General features: G+C 42.6%; 4 protein-coding genes across 8 annotated transcripts; 2 read left to right on the forward strand and 2 right to left on the reverse strand.

Moving 5' to 3' along the window:
• Positions 1–167: 167 nt before the first annotated feature.
• LOC116923580 (trichohyalin) lies at positions 168–2,790 on the reverse strand. Its single transcript, XM_032930074.2, is given in 2 exon segments — positions 168–1,833; positions 1,835–2,790. Coding segments are annotated over 2 exon segments (2,241 nt in total). The 5' UTR covers positions 2,488–2,790; the 3' UTR covers positions 168–245.
• A 633-nt stretch (positions 2,791–3,423) lies between these two features.
• LOC116923628 (cathepsin B) lies at positions 3,424–5,489 on the forward strand. Of its 4 annotated transcripts, none has more exons than XM_032930138.2 (7): positions 3,424–3,608; positions 3,931–4,283; positions 4,341–4,495; positions 4,559–4,604; positions 4,668–4,821; positions 4,884–5,000; positions 5,057–5,489. In XM_032930138.2, exons 1-7 carry the CDS (start codon positions 3,569–3,571, stop codon positions 5,302–5,304), a joined length of 1,113 nt encoding a protein of 370 aa, XP_032786029.2. In that variant the 5' UTR covers positions 3,424–3,568; the 3' UTR covers positions 5,305–5,489. The 4 variants fall into 4 exon arrangements, with proteins under 4 accessions (XP_032786029.2, XP_032786005.2, XP_032786021.2 ...); XM_032930114.2 differs by lacking the exon at positions 3,424–3,608 and having other exon boundaries at positions 3,658–4,283; positions 5,057–5,308; positions 5,372–5,489; XM_032930130.2 differs by lacking the exon at positions 3,424–3,608 and adding an exon at positions 3,658–3,849.
• A 39-nt stretch (positions 5,490–5,528) lies between these two features.
• Positions 5,529–6,393, reverse strand: LOC116923653 (novel acetylcholine receptor chaperone). Its single transcript, XM_032930151.2, has 3 exons — positions 6,097–6,393; positions 5,888–6,026; positions 5,529–5,824 (listed from the first exon to the last, which is right to left on the reverse strand). The coding sequence occupies exons 1-3, from the start codon at positions 6,205–6,207 to the stop codon at positions 5,568–5,570; spliced, it is 507 nt and encodes a 168-aa protein (XP_032786042.1). The 5' UTR covers positions 6,208–6,393; the 3' UTR covers positions 5,529–5,567.
• A 974-nt stretch (positions 6,394–7,367) lies between these two features.
• Positions 7,368–16,236, forward strand: LOC116923296 (F-actin-monooxygenase Mical). 2 transcript variants are annotated; one of them, XM_032929769.2, is made up of 21 exons: positions 7,368–7,609; positions 8,192–8,468; positions 8,626–8,727; positions 9,431–9,638; positions 9,721–9,834; positions 9,919–10,020; positions 10,091–10,347; positions 10,418–10,880; positions 10,969–11,103; positions 11,191–11,423; positions 11,503–11,625; positions 11,694–11,969; positions 12,160–12,435; positions 12,847–12,991; positions 13,093–13,226; positions 13,289–13,857; positions 13,928–14,176; positions 14,244–14,419; positions 14,481–14,584; positions 14,646–15,398; positions 15,469–16,236. In XM_032929769.2, the coding sequence occupies exons 2-21, from the start codon at positions 8,280–8,282 to the stop codon at positions 16,231–16,233; spliced, it is 5,373 nt and encodes a 1,790-aa protein (XP_032785660.2). In that variant the 5' UTR covers positions 7,368–7,609; positions 8,192–8,279; the 3' UTR covers positions 16,234–16,236. The 2 variants fall into 2 exon arrangements, with proteins under 2 accessions (XP_032785660.2, XP_045032011.1); XM_045176076.1 differs by lacking the exon at positions 12,160–12,435 and having other exon boundaries at positions 7,369–7,609.
• The last annotated feature ends 34 nt before the right edge of the window (positions 16,237–16,270 follow it).

Here is a 16,270-nt window from a genome sequence, read left to right on the forward strand (position 1 = left end):
GGTTCTTTCCAATATTGTGCAAGACTTATGAAAAGGTTAGTTCGTACCGCCTGGCTTTTACGCGACTCCAATCTTAAAAAAAAACTTAGGTACGACCTTTGCAAATTTTTAACATGCAATTTTTTTTTCTTCTTTTTAGCCAAAATTTCGGCAAAAGTAAAGTATTATTATTTTTCTCCAACGTGTATTCCAAAAACAGATTTTAAACTATGCATCGACTACATTACTATTCTTCATCATCACAATTATTTACGTAAACCGAATAGATTTATAAAAGGACTGTTCTGATTAAAGGAAATCTGAGGAGGGAACCCGGACCACGAGTAAGATCCGTAATTGGTATTACGGCTAGGAGAGTTGCAGTCTTGAGAATAGATGTTAAACTGATAGCCGATCGGACAGCGTCTGCCGGATGTTCGTTTCTTGCCATCGGTCGGTCGCCGTGACAGTTTGCCTTGGCTAGGACGACTGATCTTCGAGCTTTCGATATTCTCTAGAGGCATTTCATCTCCTTGGTTTCGTGATCTGGATGGAAGGTTAAAAATAATATTTGTGGTGCCAGATGGTAGTAAAATCGTTCCTTCTTCTTCTACTTCTTCCTCTTCTTCGGTGACGGGAGTAGCCGCTTCTGTGGTGGTAGATCTTTCCCTATGCCGTCCTGTTGTGGTTTCTTCACCTCGACGTTCTGTCGTTGCTTCCTCTCTGCGATGTTCTGTCGTTGTTTCTTCCCTGTGGCGTTCAGTAGTTGTCGGTTTTTCTTCTTCTATGGTCGTGGATTTCTCTGTGGGACGTTCTGTCGCAATGGATTCTGTCGTGTGTTCCGTTGTAATGGATTCTGTTGTGTGTTCCGTTGTAATGGATTCTGTTGTGTGTTCGGTTGTAGACCTTTCCGTAACGTTCGGCTCCTCGGTTGCAGCTTCGGTGTGCTCCTCTTCAGCTCTTAAATCCTCAGGTTGACCAATGTATTCTTTGCCTTCACCTGGAAAGACTTCGATATTCACCTTTCCTTCAGGGTGTAATTCCGGTGGAACGCTTATGACAATACTCGAGCCACTAGGAGCTGTCATCAAATCGGATTTTTCCGCAGAAGATTCTTCTTCTTCTTTGCGTTCTTGGGGCCCTCGAAATTCTTCCTCTACTCTTTGCTCGGCGGATTCCTTTGCCCTTTCTTTTTCCCTGCGTTCAGCTGATGATTCCTCCTCTTCCTCACGTTCACGAGATTCTTTTGCCTCTTCCTCTACTTTGCGTTTGGCGGATTCTTTGGCTCTTTCCTTTTCTCTGCGCTCGCCTGATGATTCTTCTTCTTCTTCTTTACGTTCACGAGATTCTCGAGCCTCTTCCTCTACTTTGCGTTCGGCCAATTCCTGGGCCATTTCTTTTGCCCTGCGTTCGGCAGACGATTCTTCCTCATCTTTGCGTTCGCGGGATTCTCTAGCCTCTTCTTCCAATTTGCGTTCGGCCAATTCTTTTTCCAATTCATTTTCTCTGCGTTCGGCGGATGATTCTTCCTCTTCCTTTCGTTCGCGAGATTCTCTGGCCTCTTCTGCTACTTTACGTTCAGCTAATTCTCCAGCAATTTCTTTTTCCCTACGTTCGGCGGATGACTCTTCCTCTTCTTCCCGTTCGCGAGCGTCTCGAAATTCTTCCTCCACTTTGCGTTCGGCAGATTCTTTGGCCTTTTCCTTTTCTCTGCGTTCAGCGGATGATTCTTCTTCTTCTTTTCGTTTCCGCTCTTCCTCGATTTCATTTTCGAGCAATTCTTTAGCTTTTTCCTTCTCCATGCGTTCGGCGGATGATTCTTTTTCTTCCTGTTTCTGGGATTCTCTAGCCTCTTCCTCCACTTTGAGTTCGGCTAATTTCTTTGGCCGTTTCCTTTTCCCTGCGTTCGGCGGATGACTCTTCTTCTCCTCTCTTTTCTTGGGGTTCTTTAAACTCTTCCTCTACATGGCGTTCGGCAGATTCTTTAGCTTCTTCCTTTTCAAGGCGTTCTCTAGGAGATTCTTCTTCTTTTCTGCGCTCTCCGGATTCTCTAGACTCGCTGGATTCACTGGATTCGCTGGATCCTTCTTCTTTCTTACGCTTGCCGGAATCTCTAAACCTTCCTTCCTTGCGCTCAGTTGAGTCACCATCGGCTACCAGTTCGAAGACCTTCTTTCCACGCTCCGGGACCGACACTTCAAGCCTCATCGTGATGGGATGTTGGACTTCAGCTGCACGTTCAGCTTCTTCCCTTTCATGTTCGTGCCGTTCTTTAATCTTCTGCAGCTTGGAATCAATTTTTTTCATCTCTTCTGACAAATTTCGTAGGAAAGTATCTCGAACATTTTCTACTTCGTGAATTACTTCAGTCAAATTGGGTTCGTGATCTGCCGGATTTCTTTCAGCCTCCGCACGCCGTTCAGCAGAATTGCGTCCGTGCGAATGGATGCTCCTGGCCGTGGAATAATGTGCCACTAAACCGATAAGTAAAAGAACTTTAAAAATCATTCTAGAATAATTATTCGATAATATTGAGATAGTTCAAACTATTGACTGGAAGTCAACTGATTGATTACCTGAAAAGCGCGGGCTTTATATACCTGTACTTTACCTGTCGTGTGAAGCGTTTTTCCAACGACGGTGACGGAAAGTTTTATTTTTTTTCGTGGAACTAGTGAAAGTTATCAGTTTGGCAACGTATTAAAAGAATTAAAAACTGCATAGCTTGGAATGCAAAACAAATGACGGCGAAATATAAGGAATGGATTTAACGGCCATCTTCTATTGAAGCTCTAAAGCATACGGTAAGTTTCGGTTTCTTTATTTTGAAGTATACCTATGACACTTCAATGTACCGACGATTGTTTACGTCGTCCTGACGATGAACCGGAATCACCATTTGCATTTTACATGCATTTTGTCAGGTAAAAGTAACATTCTCTAGGGATTGTAAAAGGCTCTAATTCCCTGCAGCTCGGTGCCTCAGTTTAATATTTAGCATCGCCAGAAATAACTGAAATGCGTTAAACTTTCGAAGAAACTAAAATAGAAACATTAGAGGCTTTTACTAAAAACGTGAACGCTTTGAATGTCCTAACAATATCCGATTACAAAGAAAAATAACGCGGTCATCCTAGAAACCAGAAAAAAAAACCTTTAGGCATTCACGAAAGACGTTCAATCCGTTTCACATTAATCGACCCGATTTGCGATCACTCTACAAAACTGTCATTCTATTGAATACAGAGAAGAATTAGTGAGAAAGTAGTGAAACCAGTGTGAATAACGCCAATGTGTTATCGGTAAGAGCTTTGTTTGTTTTCTAAACAATCAAAATCTATTTTAAAACTACTTCTTAACACACTAAGCGAAACCTCATCAAACCATTTATTCCTTTTGCCTGTTTTTATTCGTTTGGTTTATTGAAGTAAACGAAAAAATAAAAGAACGAAAACACAAGTCACGAGAAGAGACTGTGAAAAATCCGCCTGTCAGTGCATCAACGCGAACGTGAGAAGATTTATCAATATACACGCGTGAGAGTCCGGAACCGGAAGCCAGTTTAAATTGTAACGAAAGACGAACGACTATGAAGAAAAACAACCCGGATATTGATTGTCCTTTGCCATGTATGAAAAGTCTTCATCCATTCAATAGGTCCAGTCTTATTCAACATGTAGTTTCGGTAGCAATCATAAAAGAGTCTAGTCACCTTCTGTCACGCAAGCAAAATCAACCCGTTCTAATGCGGCAGCAATAAACAAAGTAATTTGTCCTAGAACAGGTTAAATCCACCTACAATTGGGCGGTGACTTCTCCTAACCCAAAAAAAACACTCGGCTTCTTTGCTTTCGGTCATCAGTCTTAGAAGTGAATCGACCATGAAAACTGCTAGATCTATATCTCGGACATGTTTTCTTATTTTTCTACTTTGCTCCTTACTTATTTTAGTGGCATGTGATGTGGAATCTCAAAGTGTCGTAGCAGTTAATTACACCATACTCACTCGGTCTACAAACGGAATACCAATATCACCGCGAACTGAGAAAAGTCTTCCTGGCGGAGGTTGGACGGACAAGTTACTAGCGCCATTACGTTCCTTAATGGGCACTCGAGCATACGATCCATGGCGCTACTTTATGTCCGTGAAACGTCGTGAATTGAACGAAAGGAGGTCATCTTCTTCCTCGTCATCAAGATTTTTCTCAACGTCAATTCCAGCCGAATTTGATGCCCGTCTACGCTGGCCCAACTGTCCAACAATAGGGGAAATTTTCGAACAAGGCTCTTGCGCTTCCTGCTGGGTATTTGCAATTCAGTCACGTTCAAGGTTCATAAATAACCATGTTCTACTTTAACAGGCTGTAGTGCCCACTGATGTGATGAGTGATCGCATATGCATCCATTCCGGAGGTCGTCATGTTGTACGCTTGTCCGCTGGAAATTTACTCGCTTGTTGTCGCCTGTGTGGTAAAGGTTGTAAAGGCGGATTTCCCGGAGGAGCATGGATGTACTGGTCAGTTCAATGCGTTAACATTGTTTAAACAAAAAAAAAATTATTTCTAAATCCATTTGACAGGAAGAAGCAGGGCATCGTTACAGGGGCATCCTACTCCTCAGATTACGTAAATCTTATTATTGTGAGCGACTATGGAAGAAACATTATAGATTTTTAATCCCCATTTAAGGGTTGTCAAAAATATCAGTTCTATCCGTGTTATCAACCGAGGATTGAAGGATCGCCGAAAACTAAATGTCCTAAAACTGAAAACACTTTACTGCAATGCCAAAAAACATGCAGAGCGTCATACGCAAGAAGTTACAAACAAGACCTCTATTATGGTAACTCAGTTAACTTATCAAATTTGTCTTACAATAAATAATTTCCAGATTAACTCTGATAGGTGAGAGTGTTTACAGAATACCAAACGACGTTCGAGCCATCCAATTAGAAATTCTGGAACACGGGCCCGTCCAAGCCAATCTAAGGATCTATGAGGATTTCCTATACTATAAATCAGGTTAGTGCGCGATAGAATTTTTTTGTATGGCATTGACTGATCTAAATATTTATCAGGTGTTTACCAGCACAAAAGCGGAAAAGGTTTGGAATACCATGCTGTCAAGTTATTTGGCTGGGGAACTGACGAAAAAGGCACTCCTTATTGGTTAGCTGCTAATCCGTGGAGCAAGCGCTGGGGCAACGGAGGTTTTTTCAAGATTCTTCGAGGATCCAACCATGCGGAAATCGAAGATCACATTATGGCTGGCATACCTAAATTGGCTCCGACCAATGTAGATGATCACGAACTTAATTTAATTTAAAAGCGTAAGAATTATTTGGCAATTTAATTTCCACAAACAATTATTTTATTATGAAAAATGTGCATAGAACACAATTTTATTATGGATCGGGCGTGCGAGATCATTTGGTCTGAAAACATTCTACTGTATCTGCTACTCTTGTGAGATGGAAAATAAGTTAATTAAATTGAAAATTAAGCTAAAAACACTGACTTGAGACTTTCACAAAACTGCTACAACATAACTGACTTAAGACAAAGAGTATATTGGCATCAAAATTCAGATTAGTCATTCTTTGCCAGTTTGGCAGGGATGTTAGAATGGGTAGATCCCACAGAAGGTGCTTTGGCTGATGCTTTAGCAGCCTCTGCTTTATCTTGGCGTTCAATTTGCCACTCCACCACCAACCGACATGTCAACATAAAGAAGAAGACTAGAGCTGGGGCAGAGCGCTCCAGCTTGTCATCTACTGCCCAATGCAAGGAGATTGCAGCAATCATCAGAGAAAGTAGAATCCAGTTAGCTAACTGCTTTGTACGGCCTGGAGATAAAGGAATCAGTGGGCACTGAGTAAAAACAATGTCATGATTAATATATAGCTTACGATGTGGGATGAAAGTAAGAGCAATGCCACAGACAATTTCAAGGCCACCAACTATACGACGATACCATTTTGAAGGTATTTTGACATCCAGCCAGCGTGCTAATGGTATAATTTTGGCATATTTCACATATTCTTGTCGCTAAACGATGAAATGATATTCATATTGTTAGGCAGCTGCATATGTAGGAAAAACGGAGATTTCCACGTACCAGATCCTTATGAAGTTCTCTACTAATATAAGGGGTAATCTTCATAATTCCTACAAATATGAAAAACAGCCCCAAAAACACAGACAAACTTTTTAAAACTATAGACGCCATCGATAAACTTTTCGCTGCACAACAGTCGTCCGTCTCTACAGCTTTCACAACCCGAGTTTCTAGTGTCAAAAAAAAAAAATGCAAATAATTTACACACCGTTGCCGCGAAAATTGATTCTCTCTAGGTCTAATTCTAATATTTGAAAGAAAATGATTATCCTTGCTAACTGCTGTGTTTCTGGCTGTCTTAATAATTTTTTAAAAACATTTTTGTAATGGCTGATACTAGTTTTTGTAAGTGATGGTGAACTTGAACGCAAGCATCAGATGGTACGACCGGTAGCGGTAGGACGTAGGAAAGTTTCGAGATGACACATGTTATGCATTGGCCATGCACATTATCACTATTAGGAAACATTTCAATTTACCCATTCCGGATTAAGCATATCTATTACACAATTTCAATTATTTTCAGACTGATAAGGAAGGTTTAGCATTCCTAAGGTATCAGTTCACGATGATGATTCATTGATATTACTTGATATTACGTAGCAGTTAAATACGTATTTTCCCACATGGCCAGTGTATCATTGTTGTACAACACGTACTCATTTAGAATAATTTAATTGAATAAAATCAACACGTTGAGAATCCAGATAAGTGGAAATCACGTTGTCCACAATTCAGGTCATAATTTCTTGTCTTGGCGATCTAATTTCTAACGGACGAAATAATTTACTGTGTACATATTTAAAAAATTGCTTCTTTGTGTACACATCAAGTTAACCTGTGTAAAATTGTCCCAAAGATGAAGCTTAAATCTAAAATCTTTCTATTCGGAACATGTCCGTAGTATCATGTTAGGATAAAACGTAATGTAATAAAATACTCCCGGTCGTTTCGTGACCCTTCTTTCAAGTTAATGAGAATTTAATGACGGATTCAGTTTTTTTTTTTCGTTCATGAGGGAAATTTGTGGTCATACAGTCTTGCATTGTCCCGGAAATTACTTATCAGTCATGTGGTTAAGATTCGCTCTTATTCTACATGTATTGTCAAAATATTATAACCTATTTTAACAGAACAGGCAGTTCAGTATTTTCATATTTTTTTATCGAGCAAAATGAAAAAAAAAAAACAGGAATTGTTGTTGGTATCAGCTCCGCCAGATGGCAGACAAGTAACCTTATATTTTATTGGAGGAAAGCAGAGTTCCTCGCCCTTCTGGTGCCACACGAATGGTATGAGAACTGAAAATTTTTCGCTCAGTTGTGGTCGACTGTGCATCGGACGTGAACGCGATTCTTTGTGAGATATTTTATTAGTATTTGTAAGACGAAGAGGTTTACAAATATACGCAGTTTATGCTCATTTCGTGTATGTGCTTGTGCGTTGACGACATTTTCTTTGTCCACAATCGAAACATCTGTAAGTGGTGCTGACAGCAACAAGAAAAAGCGAGGTATGTTTGTGTTGAAATTCTCGTTTTATCAAGCCTTATAATGATTGCAACCAATTCGGTGAAAGGTCTAAAGTTTTTGTCAGTTTTATCCCCAGAAAAATGCTTCTAGGTAATTTCTCTAGGTTTTAACCCTGTAAAATAAGTGAAATGTTGTCTTAGAGTGAAAAAGGATGGTTCGTCTTCTGCTAGTTTTCGAGTCGTGAAAAAGAAAACTTGAAAACAGGCTATTCGTAACAAAAGCCTGCTGCACAAGTTGACATATCTCTTATCAAAATAGCGTCCCAATCTTTGAGCCACGCTTGAAAATGTTTGCATTTTGAAACTTGGGCAATGAGAGAATGTTGGAATAAAAGATTAGTAACAGTCAGGTGTGTCGTTCGACATATTCTGAACGCACCCATATAAGGTCAGAAATCTTCCCTGGGGCCATCGATGAAACTTGGAGGAAAAAAAAAAACGATTATCCCGTTGTGTAACTCTCCTGCCTCTTCACATTTGTGACTAAGAGGCTGTCCGGGATCGTGAGCTGCTCATTATTATTCACGAATCGTTCCTCATCTATTGGTCTCTTTCTTCTTCTAGTGGAAGAGGATGAAGCAACATTCAGCGAAGGATAATTAACACATGAGAAGAAAAGAAAAACAAGGCCGTTGCTAAAATATAAAGAAAAATGTACGCCAACAGCGGCGGTGGTGGTGTCGCTAGAGTAACCTCTCCGGATTCGGCTATGGCCTCGGATGTCTTCGACAAGTTCTGCAATGCTGTCACGTTCAAATCGATTCTGAGCCTGTACCGGCAGCTGTGCGATTTGCTTTGGCTGAAACCTACCCACTTCCCGCTTTTCTATCCCAAACTCAAGGTCAGTAATAGATGACGCTTTCTTCAAATTTCCATTTAAGAAAAAGAACGTTTTCCTCTCGTAACGTCCGTGTCACCTATGATGAAGTGCTGACTCTTTTTTTAAATACCCGGTTAAACTGTTATTCTTCTTTTCTTTCTAATTCATTTCCCGACAGGAAAAATTACGTTCGTGGAAAGCCCAGGCGCTATGGAGTAAATTCGACAAACGGGCATCTCATCGGTGCTACAATCGAGGAAGGCCATGTTCCAACACACGGGTAAACATGATTTAAATTGTTGACGTTTTCTCCTTTTACATCGAATTTTGGTGGCGTGCCATTTGGAGCGCTCCTTATCTGCTCGCCAGCGTCGGCGACATGTCCTCCAAGGAGGTTCCCTATATGGAGCGAATGTCTTTGGATATCTCGTCCGTCTGAACAGACGTTCATTGTTGCTCTCATAATTCCGTCACGTACAAAAAAAAAAAACATAGCCTAAAAAAATAGTTAATCTTCAAGGGCAATGTTTTTGGTAGACATTTTTTCCGGGGTTTTATAGAAGATTCACCTTAAATTTTTAAGTATGTCCATACTCTTCGTCACCTTATGCGTGCGCATCGCTTTTTTAAAAAACAAGGTTCTATTTTCGTTGTTTGCCCGGTAGCCTCTTTCCGTTCCACTTTGGTTTTTTTTGGGCCTCCCCCGAGTATCTTCAACAGTTGGAAAGGCACTTTTTTTTGGTGCTACTTCAAACTTCAAACGGCAACCCGCAACATGAATTTTACAGAATAATAATAGTAACCTTTGCCAGAATCAATCGTCGTTTCTGGGCTATTTTTCGCAACCAGCCCAGTCTGATAAGGTGACGGTTGGCGTCGGCAATCTTGGCGACGGCCTTGTTTACATCACGATGTTTGCCTGGCTTATGTCTTTCAGCACGATCGAGGATGAGTCACGCAGACTGATGTCATTTTCTTTGTAGGTGCTGATCATTGGTGGCGGTCCGTGCGGTTTACGTACGGCCATAGAAGCCCAGCTACTGGGCGCTAAAGTCGTTGTAGTGGAAAAAAGAGACCGGTTCTCCCGCAACAACGTCCTACATCTCTGGCCTTTTGTTATTCACGATCTGAGGGCGCTCGGTGCTAAAAAGTTTTTTGGCAAGTTCTGCGCCGGATCTATTGATCACATCAGTAATTAATTTGGACTTGTTTTTCTTGCCGTCTTTGCGTCATCACTCGTCTTTTTTGTTTTTGTTTCAATGATTACATCTAGGCATTCGCCAATTGCAGTGCATTCTACTTAAGGTAGCTCTACTTCTAGGAGTCGAAATTCATGAAAATGTGACTTTTGATGGACTCGTTGAACCACCAGAAGATCAATCGATAAGTAAACAGCTGCCTCTTTTTGTTTTGCCTTTGTTAGGTTTTTTAGACGTCACTGATTCCGTGTTTGTTTTGTTTCAACAAATAGAAATAGGTTGGAAAGCTAAAATTAGCCCGGCGGATCATCCAGTCTCGCAGTATGAATTTGACGTGCTCATTGGCGCTGATGGCAAAAGAAATACGTTGGACGGTACGTGAAAATAGAAACAAATAGCCTTGCCCTCAATATGACTAATAGCATTTGTCGGCCATATTTTCAGGATTCAAACGCAAAGAATTCCGCGGAAGATTGGCCATTGCCATTACGGCTAATTTGGTTAACAAGAAATCGGAAGCGGAGGCACGTGTCGAAGAAATTTCTGGTGTGGCCTTCATTTTTAACCAAAAATTCTTCAAAGAACTCAATGCCGTCACTGGGATCGATTTGGAGAATATCGTCTATTACAAAGACGAGACGCATTACTTCGTCATGACGGCCAAGAAGCAATCGCTGCTCAACAAAGGAGTCATCATCAAGGTAAAATTTCGACACCAATTCAAATCGCCGATTTTTTCATCATTTAATTGTTTTTTTCTTGTCACATTAGGACTTCCCGGACACAGTGAAACTATTGTCCATCGAGAATGTCAACAAAGAGGCACTGATGGAGTACGCTCGTCAAGCTGCTGATTTTTCCACCAATTACCAACTGCCTCATTTGGATTTTGCTGTCAATCATTACGGCCAGCCGGATGTGGCTATGTTTGATTTCACGTCCATGTTTGCGGCGGAAAATGCTTCCAGGGTGCTAGAAAGACACGGACACAAAATGCTAATGTGCCTGGTCGGTGACAGTTTACTGGAGCCGTTCTGGCCTACAGGTTCAGGGTGCGCTCGTGGCTGGCTAAGCTCTTTTGACGCCTGCTGGGCCATGCACTCTTGGTCGAGTGGTCGGATGACTCCGCTTGAGGTCCTTGCCGAGCGCGAGTCCATATACCGCCTGCTGGCCCAGACCACGCCCGAGAACCTCAACAAAGATTACAGTGCCTACACCGTTGAGCCTCAAACACGTATATAATATATAATTTAATATCCTAGTCTTAATTTATTTATTTTATTTTACTAGCCGTTTTCTTTATTTCCATGTCTATGAGATAGGCTATCCAAATCTCAACACTCGAGCTTGTCTCGATTTCCAGGTCAGATCATTCTATGATACTGATAACCCCGCAGAACTTGAAAGACCTGTTAAGGCTCCCGTCGAGGAAGGAACCCGGAAACGAACCAAACGACGTAAGACGACTGTTGAGCAAAGAACTAAAAAATGACCAATTATTTCCCGTTTCTCGCCGTTTTCATTCATTCTTTCTGTTTTTGCAGCGGATTCGTTTATCCATCCAGACACGTTATTGCTCTGGCTTAAAAAGCAGATTGCGCTCTACGATATCACGATTACGGATGTGACTACTTCATTTCAAGATGGTCTTGCTCTCTGCGCGATTATTCACAGATACCGTCCCGATTTACTGGACTTTGCCTCTCTTGATCCAGCTAATGTTGCCGTTAATAACCAGCTGGCTTTCGACATCCTTGAAGAACTCGGCTTGCCTCCTGTAAGTTCGTTTTTCCACCTACCGCCACTGCAACAAAAAAACTAACAAAATGTCTAACGTAACGGAAATTCCCTTCTAGGTGACTACTGGTTACGAAATGGCTCAGTTAGCCGTCCCTGATAAACTGGCCATGCTCTCTTATCTGACACAGGTGCACGAATTGTTCCGTGGTGAAATTCCTTGCGTCAAACAGCCTAAGCGGGTCAGTTTTTTCCCCCAAAAAATCTTATGTTTCATCATGTTATTAACGACCGCCTTTCCTCTTGGCAGGAGCTGACCGAATCTGAAGAGGACATTTTGGGAGCTACCTCGCAGAAACGACCGGTTACTATATGCTCGGCTGGCCAATATCAACGTGCTGCGGCGCAAAACAAAACGTCGTCCCGGTTGTCGACGACCAACAAGCGCAAAACGTTGGAACGGGTAGTGGCGGCGGAAGCATCCAGCACGCTCAACCGAACCGGAGGTGACCGCAACAAAGCTGACATGTCATTGCGCAAAGCCCGCAAGCGTCGCAGTACTGACCGTTCCTTGCACGGTACCATAGTAAGTGTATATCCCTTTGGCAAAGTTTTTTTTCTTTTTCTCCTTTCCTTCTTCTGGTTAGTGAAGTGAACGTTCATACATAAACAATCGAATCGATTGCAAATTGGCTGTGAGCCAAACAAAAATTTTGCTCCCTCGGTGCCGTGATCGGCTTTTGTAAGAATTGTTCATGTAAACGCGTTGGGTTCAGGAACGCGGTCAAGTGCAGCAAGAGATAGCCGCAAACCGGTTGGACCGAAAACAGCGGGCGGCTGCTTTCCTGCGTCTCCGATTCGATAGAAGTATGCAGATGTTGCAAGCCGGTGGCGATCCGGGCGAAGAAGGCGGATTCAGCAAGGCCACAGAAAGACAGATGAAGGCTGATCGCGACCTGCAGGATATTTCTTTATTCATTTATCGTCTCGAGTCGGATTTTGAGGATAAGAGGTGCCGACTGGAAAAGATGCTGTCCGGTTTCAACCCTATCGTAAGCCTCGAAGGCAGTGCATCCACATGCAACCTACCTGGAATTAAAAAGCATGAGACACAAACTTGAAGAATGGGCTGGTGCTGCAATCTTTTCATAACACCCCCTCTGGCTCCACGTGATTGGCAGTTGTATTGTTGACGGGACGATGGATTTCTGATTCTAGACATGCATCTAACTCATCCATATTCAGACGTCTGAATTGAAAATAACTCTCCTACCCCCCATAGCGAGCATGCCCAGTATGAATACTAACTTACGAGTGGCGCACCCTTTTATTTATCTTTGTTTTGCGTCTGCGGTTGTGTTTGTTTGCATTGGATATGTTCTCAGTATTTGACATTGCCGGATCGAGTGTTTGTTTGATCGATTTTTCTTATCTTTAACTTTTTTTTTTTCCTATACCTACAGGATCGAACTGGCAAACCAGGAGCTCGTGGAGGTGGCGCATCAGAAGGCAGCGAATCGCTGAGCAATAAAGTCCGTGATTTGGAAGCCAAGCTGAGAGGCAACCGTCCAACTGACAAGAAACCGAAAGATCTAATCCGAGCCATAGGTAGAATTGTTTTTGTTTTTTCTCTTTTGTTGTTTTGTTTTATTTCTGAAATATGGAAATGAATTCATGTTTTTTTTTTGTTGTTGTTGCTTGTAATTCAGGAAAATTGGATAAGAACGACTGGCAACTCTCGGCTTTAGAAAAGAAGATTGAGGAGAATCAAACACCTGGCGGGTTGAAAGATCCACACGATAACAAAGTTCCCAAATGGAATAGGGATGCGTTCACCGATAAGGTATCCTAAATATTTCATTTTTTGACATCTGGCCTCTTCCTAATCATTTTTTGGTTAAACAGTTTGAAGCGATCAATCGACGTATCCACGGCTTACCCGTTGAAGCCATCAATGAAAAGCACAGCAATTTGGAGCGCAATATGAAACAGCTGGATAGGAAGCTAAAAGAAGGCAGTGTGTTAGACACGGGCCATCGAGGCAGCAATAAGGTTTCTGCCATGGCCCAGCAGCTGTCTAAAAAAGTGCCGGAAGTGTCCAGTATGAACGATCAGGCTGAGTCATTCAGGCCAAAACCGGTGCTCAATCTTCCTCAACAAGGAGGCTCCGAGACGTGCCACTTCTGTGGAAAACGCGTCTATCTGATGGAACGCATGAGTGCAGAAGGCCGCTTCTTCCATCGCGGATGTTTCCGGTGCGAGTACTGTGCCACCACTTTACGACTTGGAGGCTACGCTTTCGTCCGAGACGACCTCCTCGGCGGAGTCTTTTTCTGTATGCCACACGTGTCCATGTTGTACTATATGCGCAATAAACTCCTCATCGGACGCAATGGTGAGACTTGCGTTGATGGACAAATGGAAAGAAGAATAGCTCAGCCCGTCGCAGCCCAACCAACCAGTCAACATCTCACGTAATCATTCGTCTTCCATTTCATTTAGTAAAAATTAATTTTGTTATTTTATTTTTTATTTTTTTTCTAGTGCCGATAAACCAATTGTATTTGAACCGCTGAAGAGCCCTCTAGTCCAGGCTGCTGTCCAGGCTACCGATGTCGACTTCCGCCGAGATGGCACACCGGAAAGAGTTGAATTTGAAAATTCTATTGCCGACGAGGCCGCTAAAGATGAACAACTAAGCGAGATTGATGAAGACGAATGGACAGACCACAATTTTGGCAATTCTATCCATTCTGGCACGGAAGACGAAGCATCTTCTTTGGACGATTCGAGGTGAGTCATTTGAAGTTTCGTTTCACCATTTGTATTCCTGCTGAGGTTGTAATTATCTTGTTCATAGTTCCGACGAAGAGGAAGATGGAGAAGGAGCTGAAAACCTCATGGAACTTGATCGACCTTTGACTGCAGATGAGACACGAAGATTAGCTGAAACATGGAAAAAACGCCATTTGGCTGAAGCGACAGATCGTACCCAACACGAATATCGTGAATCACCTCATGAGAGCATCCCGGAAAGTGCGTAGCAAAATCATTCTAGTCTGAACAAAGTTTTAAAATCCATATATACATTTTTTAGACGAAGAAGAAGATAATGTTCGAATTGATGTACCAGCTTTTCCACTTCCATCCGAACCATGTTATAAGAAATCCAGTGAAGAAGCAACCAGTTCCGGCACAGAGGTAATACTCCCGCTAATGCCCTTGTTAAGTCTTAATACCAGCTGTTTCCCATGTTTTTCAGATGGCTTCCGAAGATGAACCGGAATTGGAAGACGAAGAAGACGAGGAAGAATATGATGAAGAGAGCGAATACGAGAGTGGTGAAGAGGAAGAAGAAGACGATGATGACGAAGATGAGGAAGACGAAGAAGATGAGGACGAGGAAGACGCACGAGATTCTGCCACGGAAATCGAAACAGATTCAGAATTTGATCAAAATAGCAATGCTGACGTAAGATTAGGACCTCAGGGAATTCCTACCATCGTTGTCAACGAATCGGAAGCTGAACAGTTAAAGAAGAGCACAGACCAGCTGGCTAATGGTAACGGAATGGACAGCCATCACGTATCGGATGGTGAGGCGGAACCATTGATCCCAACGCAACCCACACAATCGAATGGCAATCCCAAACCGAGTTACGTTGAACAATACATATCGCTGGAGAATGCTCGACCACTCCAGCGAACGCTATCGCACGATGACAGCAGAAAAATCGTAGATCCACCGACGACTCCCAGTCGTTCAGGCGTCTTGGCTTATCTGCGTCGTCATGAGGAACTAGAAAGATCACCTTCGGCAACTGATATGATGGCGTCAAAGAACTCGTTGGAACTCAAGAAAAAGTATTTGGATTACGGAGGTTCTACCGGCTCGTTGGTGCAAAAGTCTGCATCGGCTGCTGATTTAGATAGCAGATTAAGAAGCGTAACCGATACCATTTCGGAAGCTCAAAAGAAGCTTAATCCTGCCCCACAGCCGAGCGTTCCCATGCAGGTTGAAATTGATATGATTAAATCAATAATTATTCGAAATTATCAGCATTTTTCTCTGGTTTATTTGACAGGTATTTTTACAGAACACGGCCAACATTTTCCACCCGAAACCGCATCAGTTGCCAAGTGTTTTGCCCGTCAAAAATGATGAACCTACCCCACCGGTTCTCAACATTGAAAAAGAAATTTCGCCCAAGGAATTAGATGATTCCGAAGAGCCTGCAACTCCGACCAACTGTGAAGAACCTGCGTCTGAAGCGATAGCCGTTGATTCCACCGAGGTCATGCCAATGATATCGAGTGATAGCGGTTCTTCTCAGACGAACGAAAACATTGCTGACGAAGCTACGAGCAGTGAATCAGATTCAGAGGAACCCAAAGCAGAATCCAATATCGATGCAAGTTCCGGTTTTGATACGGATTCCGAGCCGGATTCATCTGAAGCACCGTACGAAGCACTGAATCACTACGTCACTTTGCCTAGTGTCGTCGTTGAAGAGGACGAAGAACCTGCCGTTCTGGTATTGCAAAACGAGGTGGCAGTACCGTTATCCGAATCCGACGAGGAATCGCCAGCCCAGCCACCTCATCCGCAACTGGCAATGCAAGAAAATTTCGATTTGAGCCCATCAAGCGAAAAAGTTGATCTACCTGAAAAACTTTCGACCGTTTTAACGCGAGCGCTTTCCAAAGAGTCCGTCGACTCGTCAAAATTCGCCTTGTCAGAGGCGGAATTCTCCGACTGGGCCGACAGTAGTTTGCGTGGTGATTTGGATGCCGAGCTCAACATGAATCCAGAGGGTGTCAAACAAATGGCCACCAAAGGAACCTACTAAAATCATAAGCTCAACAGAAACACCGTCTGCAAAGCAT

Source organism: Daphnia magna, linkage group LG1 (assembly GCF_020631705.1).
Source record: "Daphnia magna isolate NIES linkage group LG1, ASM2063170v1.1, whole genome shotgun sequence".
NCBI classification, from domain to species: Eukaryota; Metazoa; Arthropoda; class Branchiopoda; order Diplostraca; family Daphniidae; genus Daphnia; species Daphnia magna.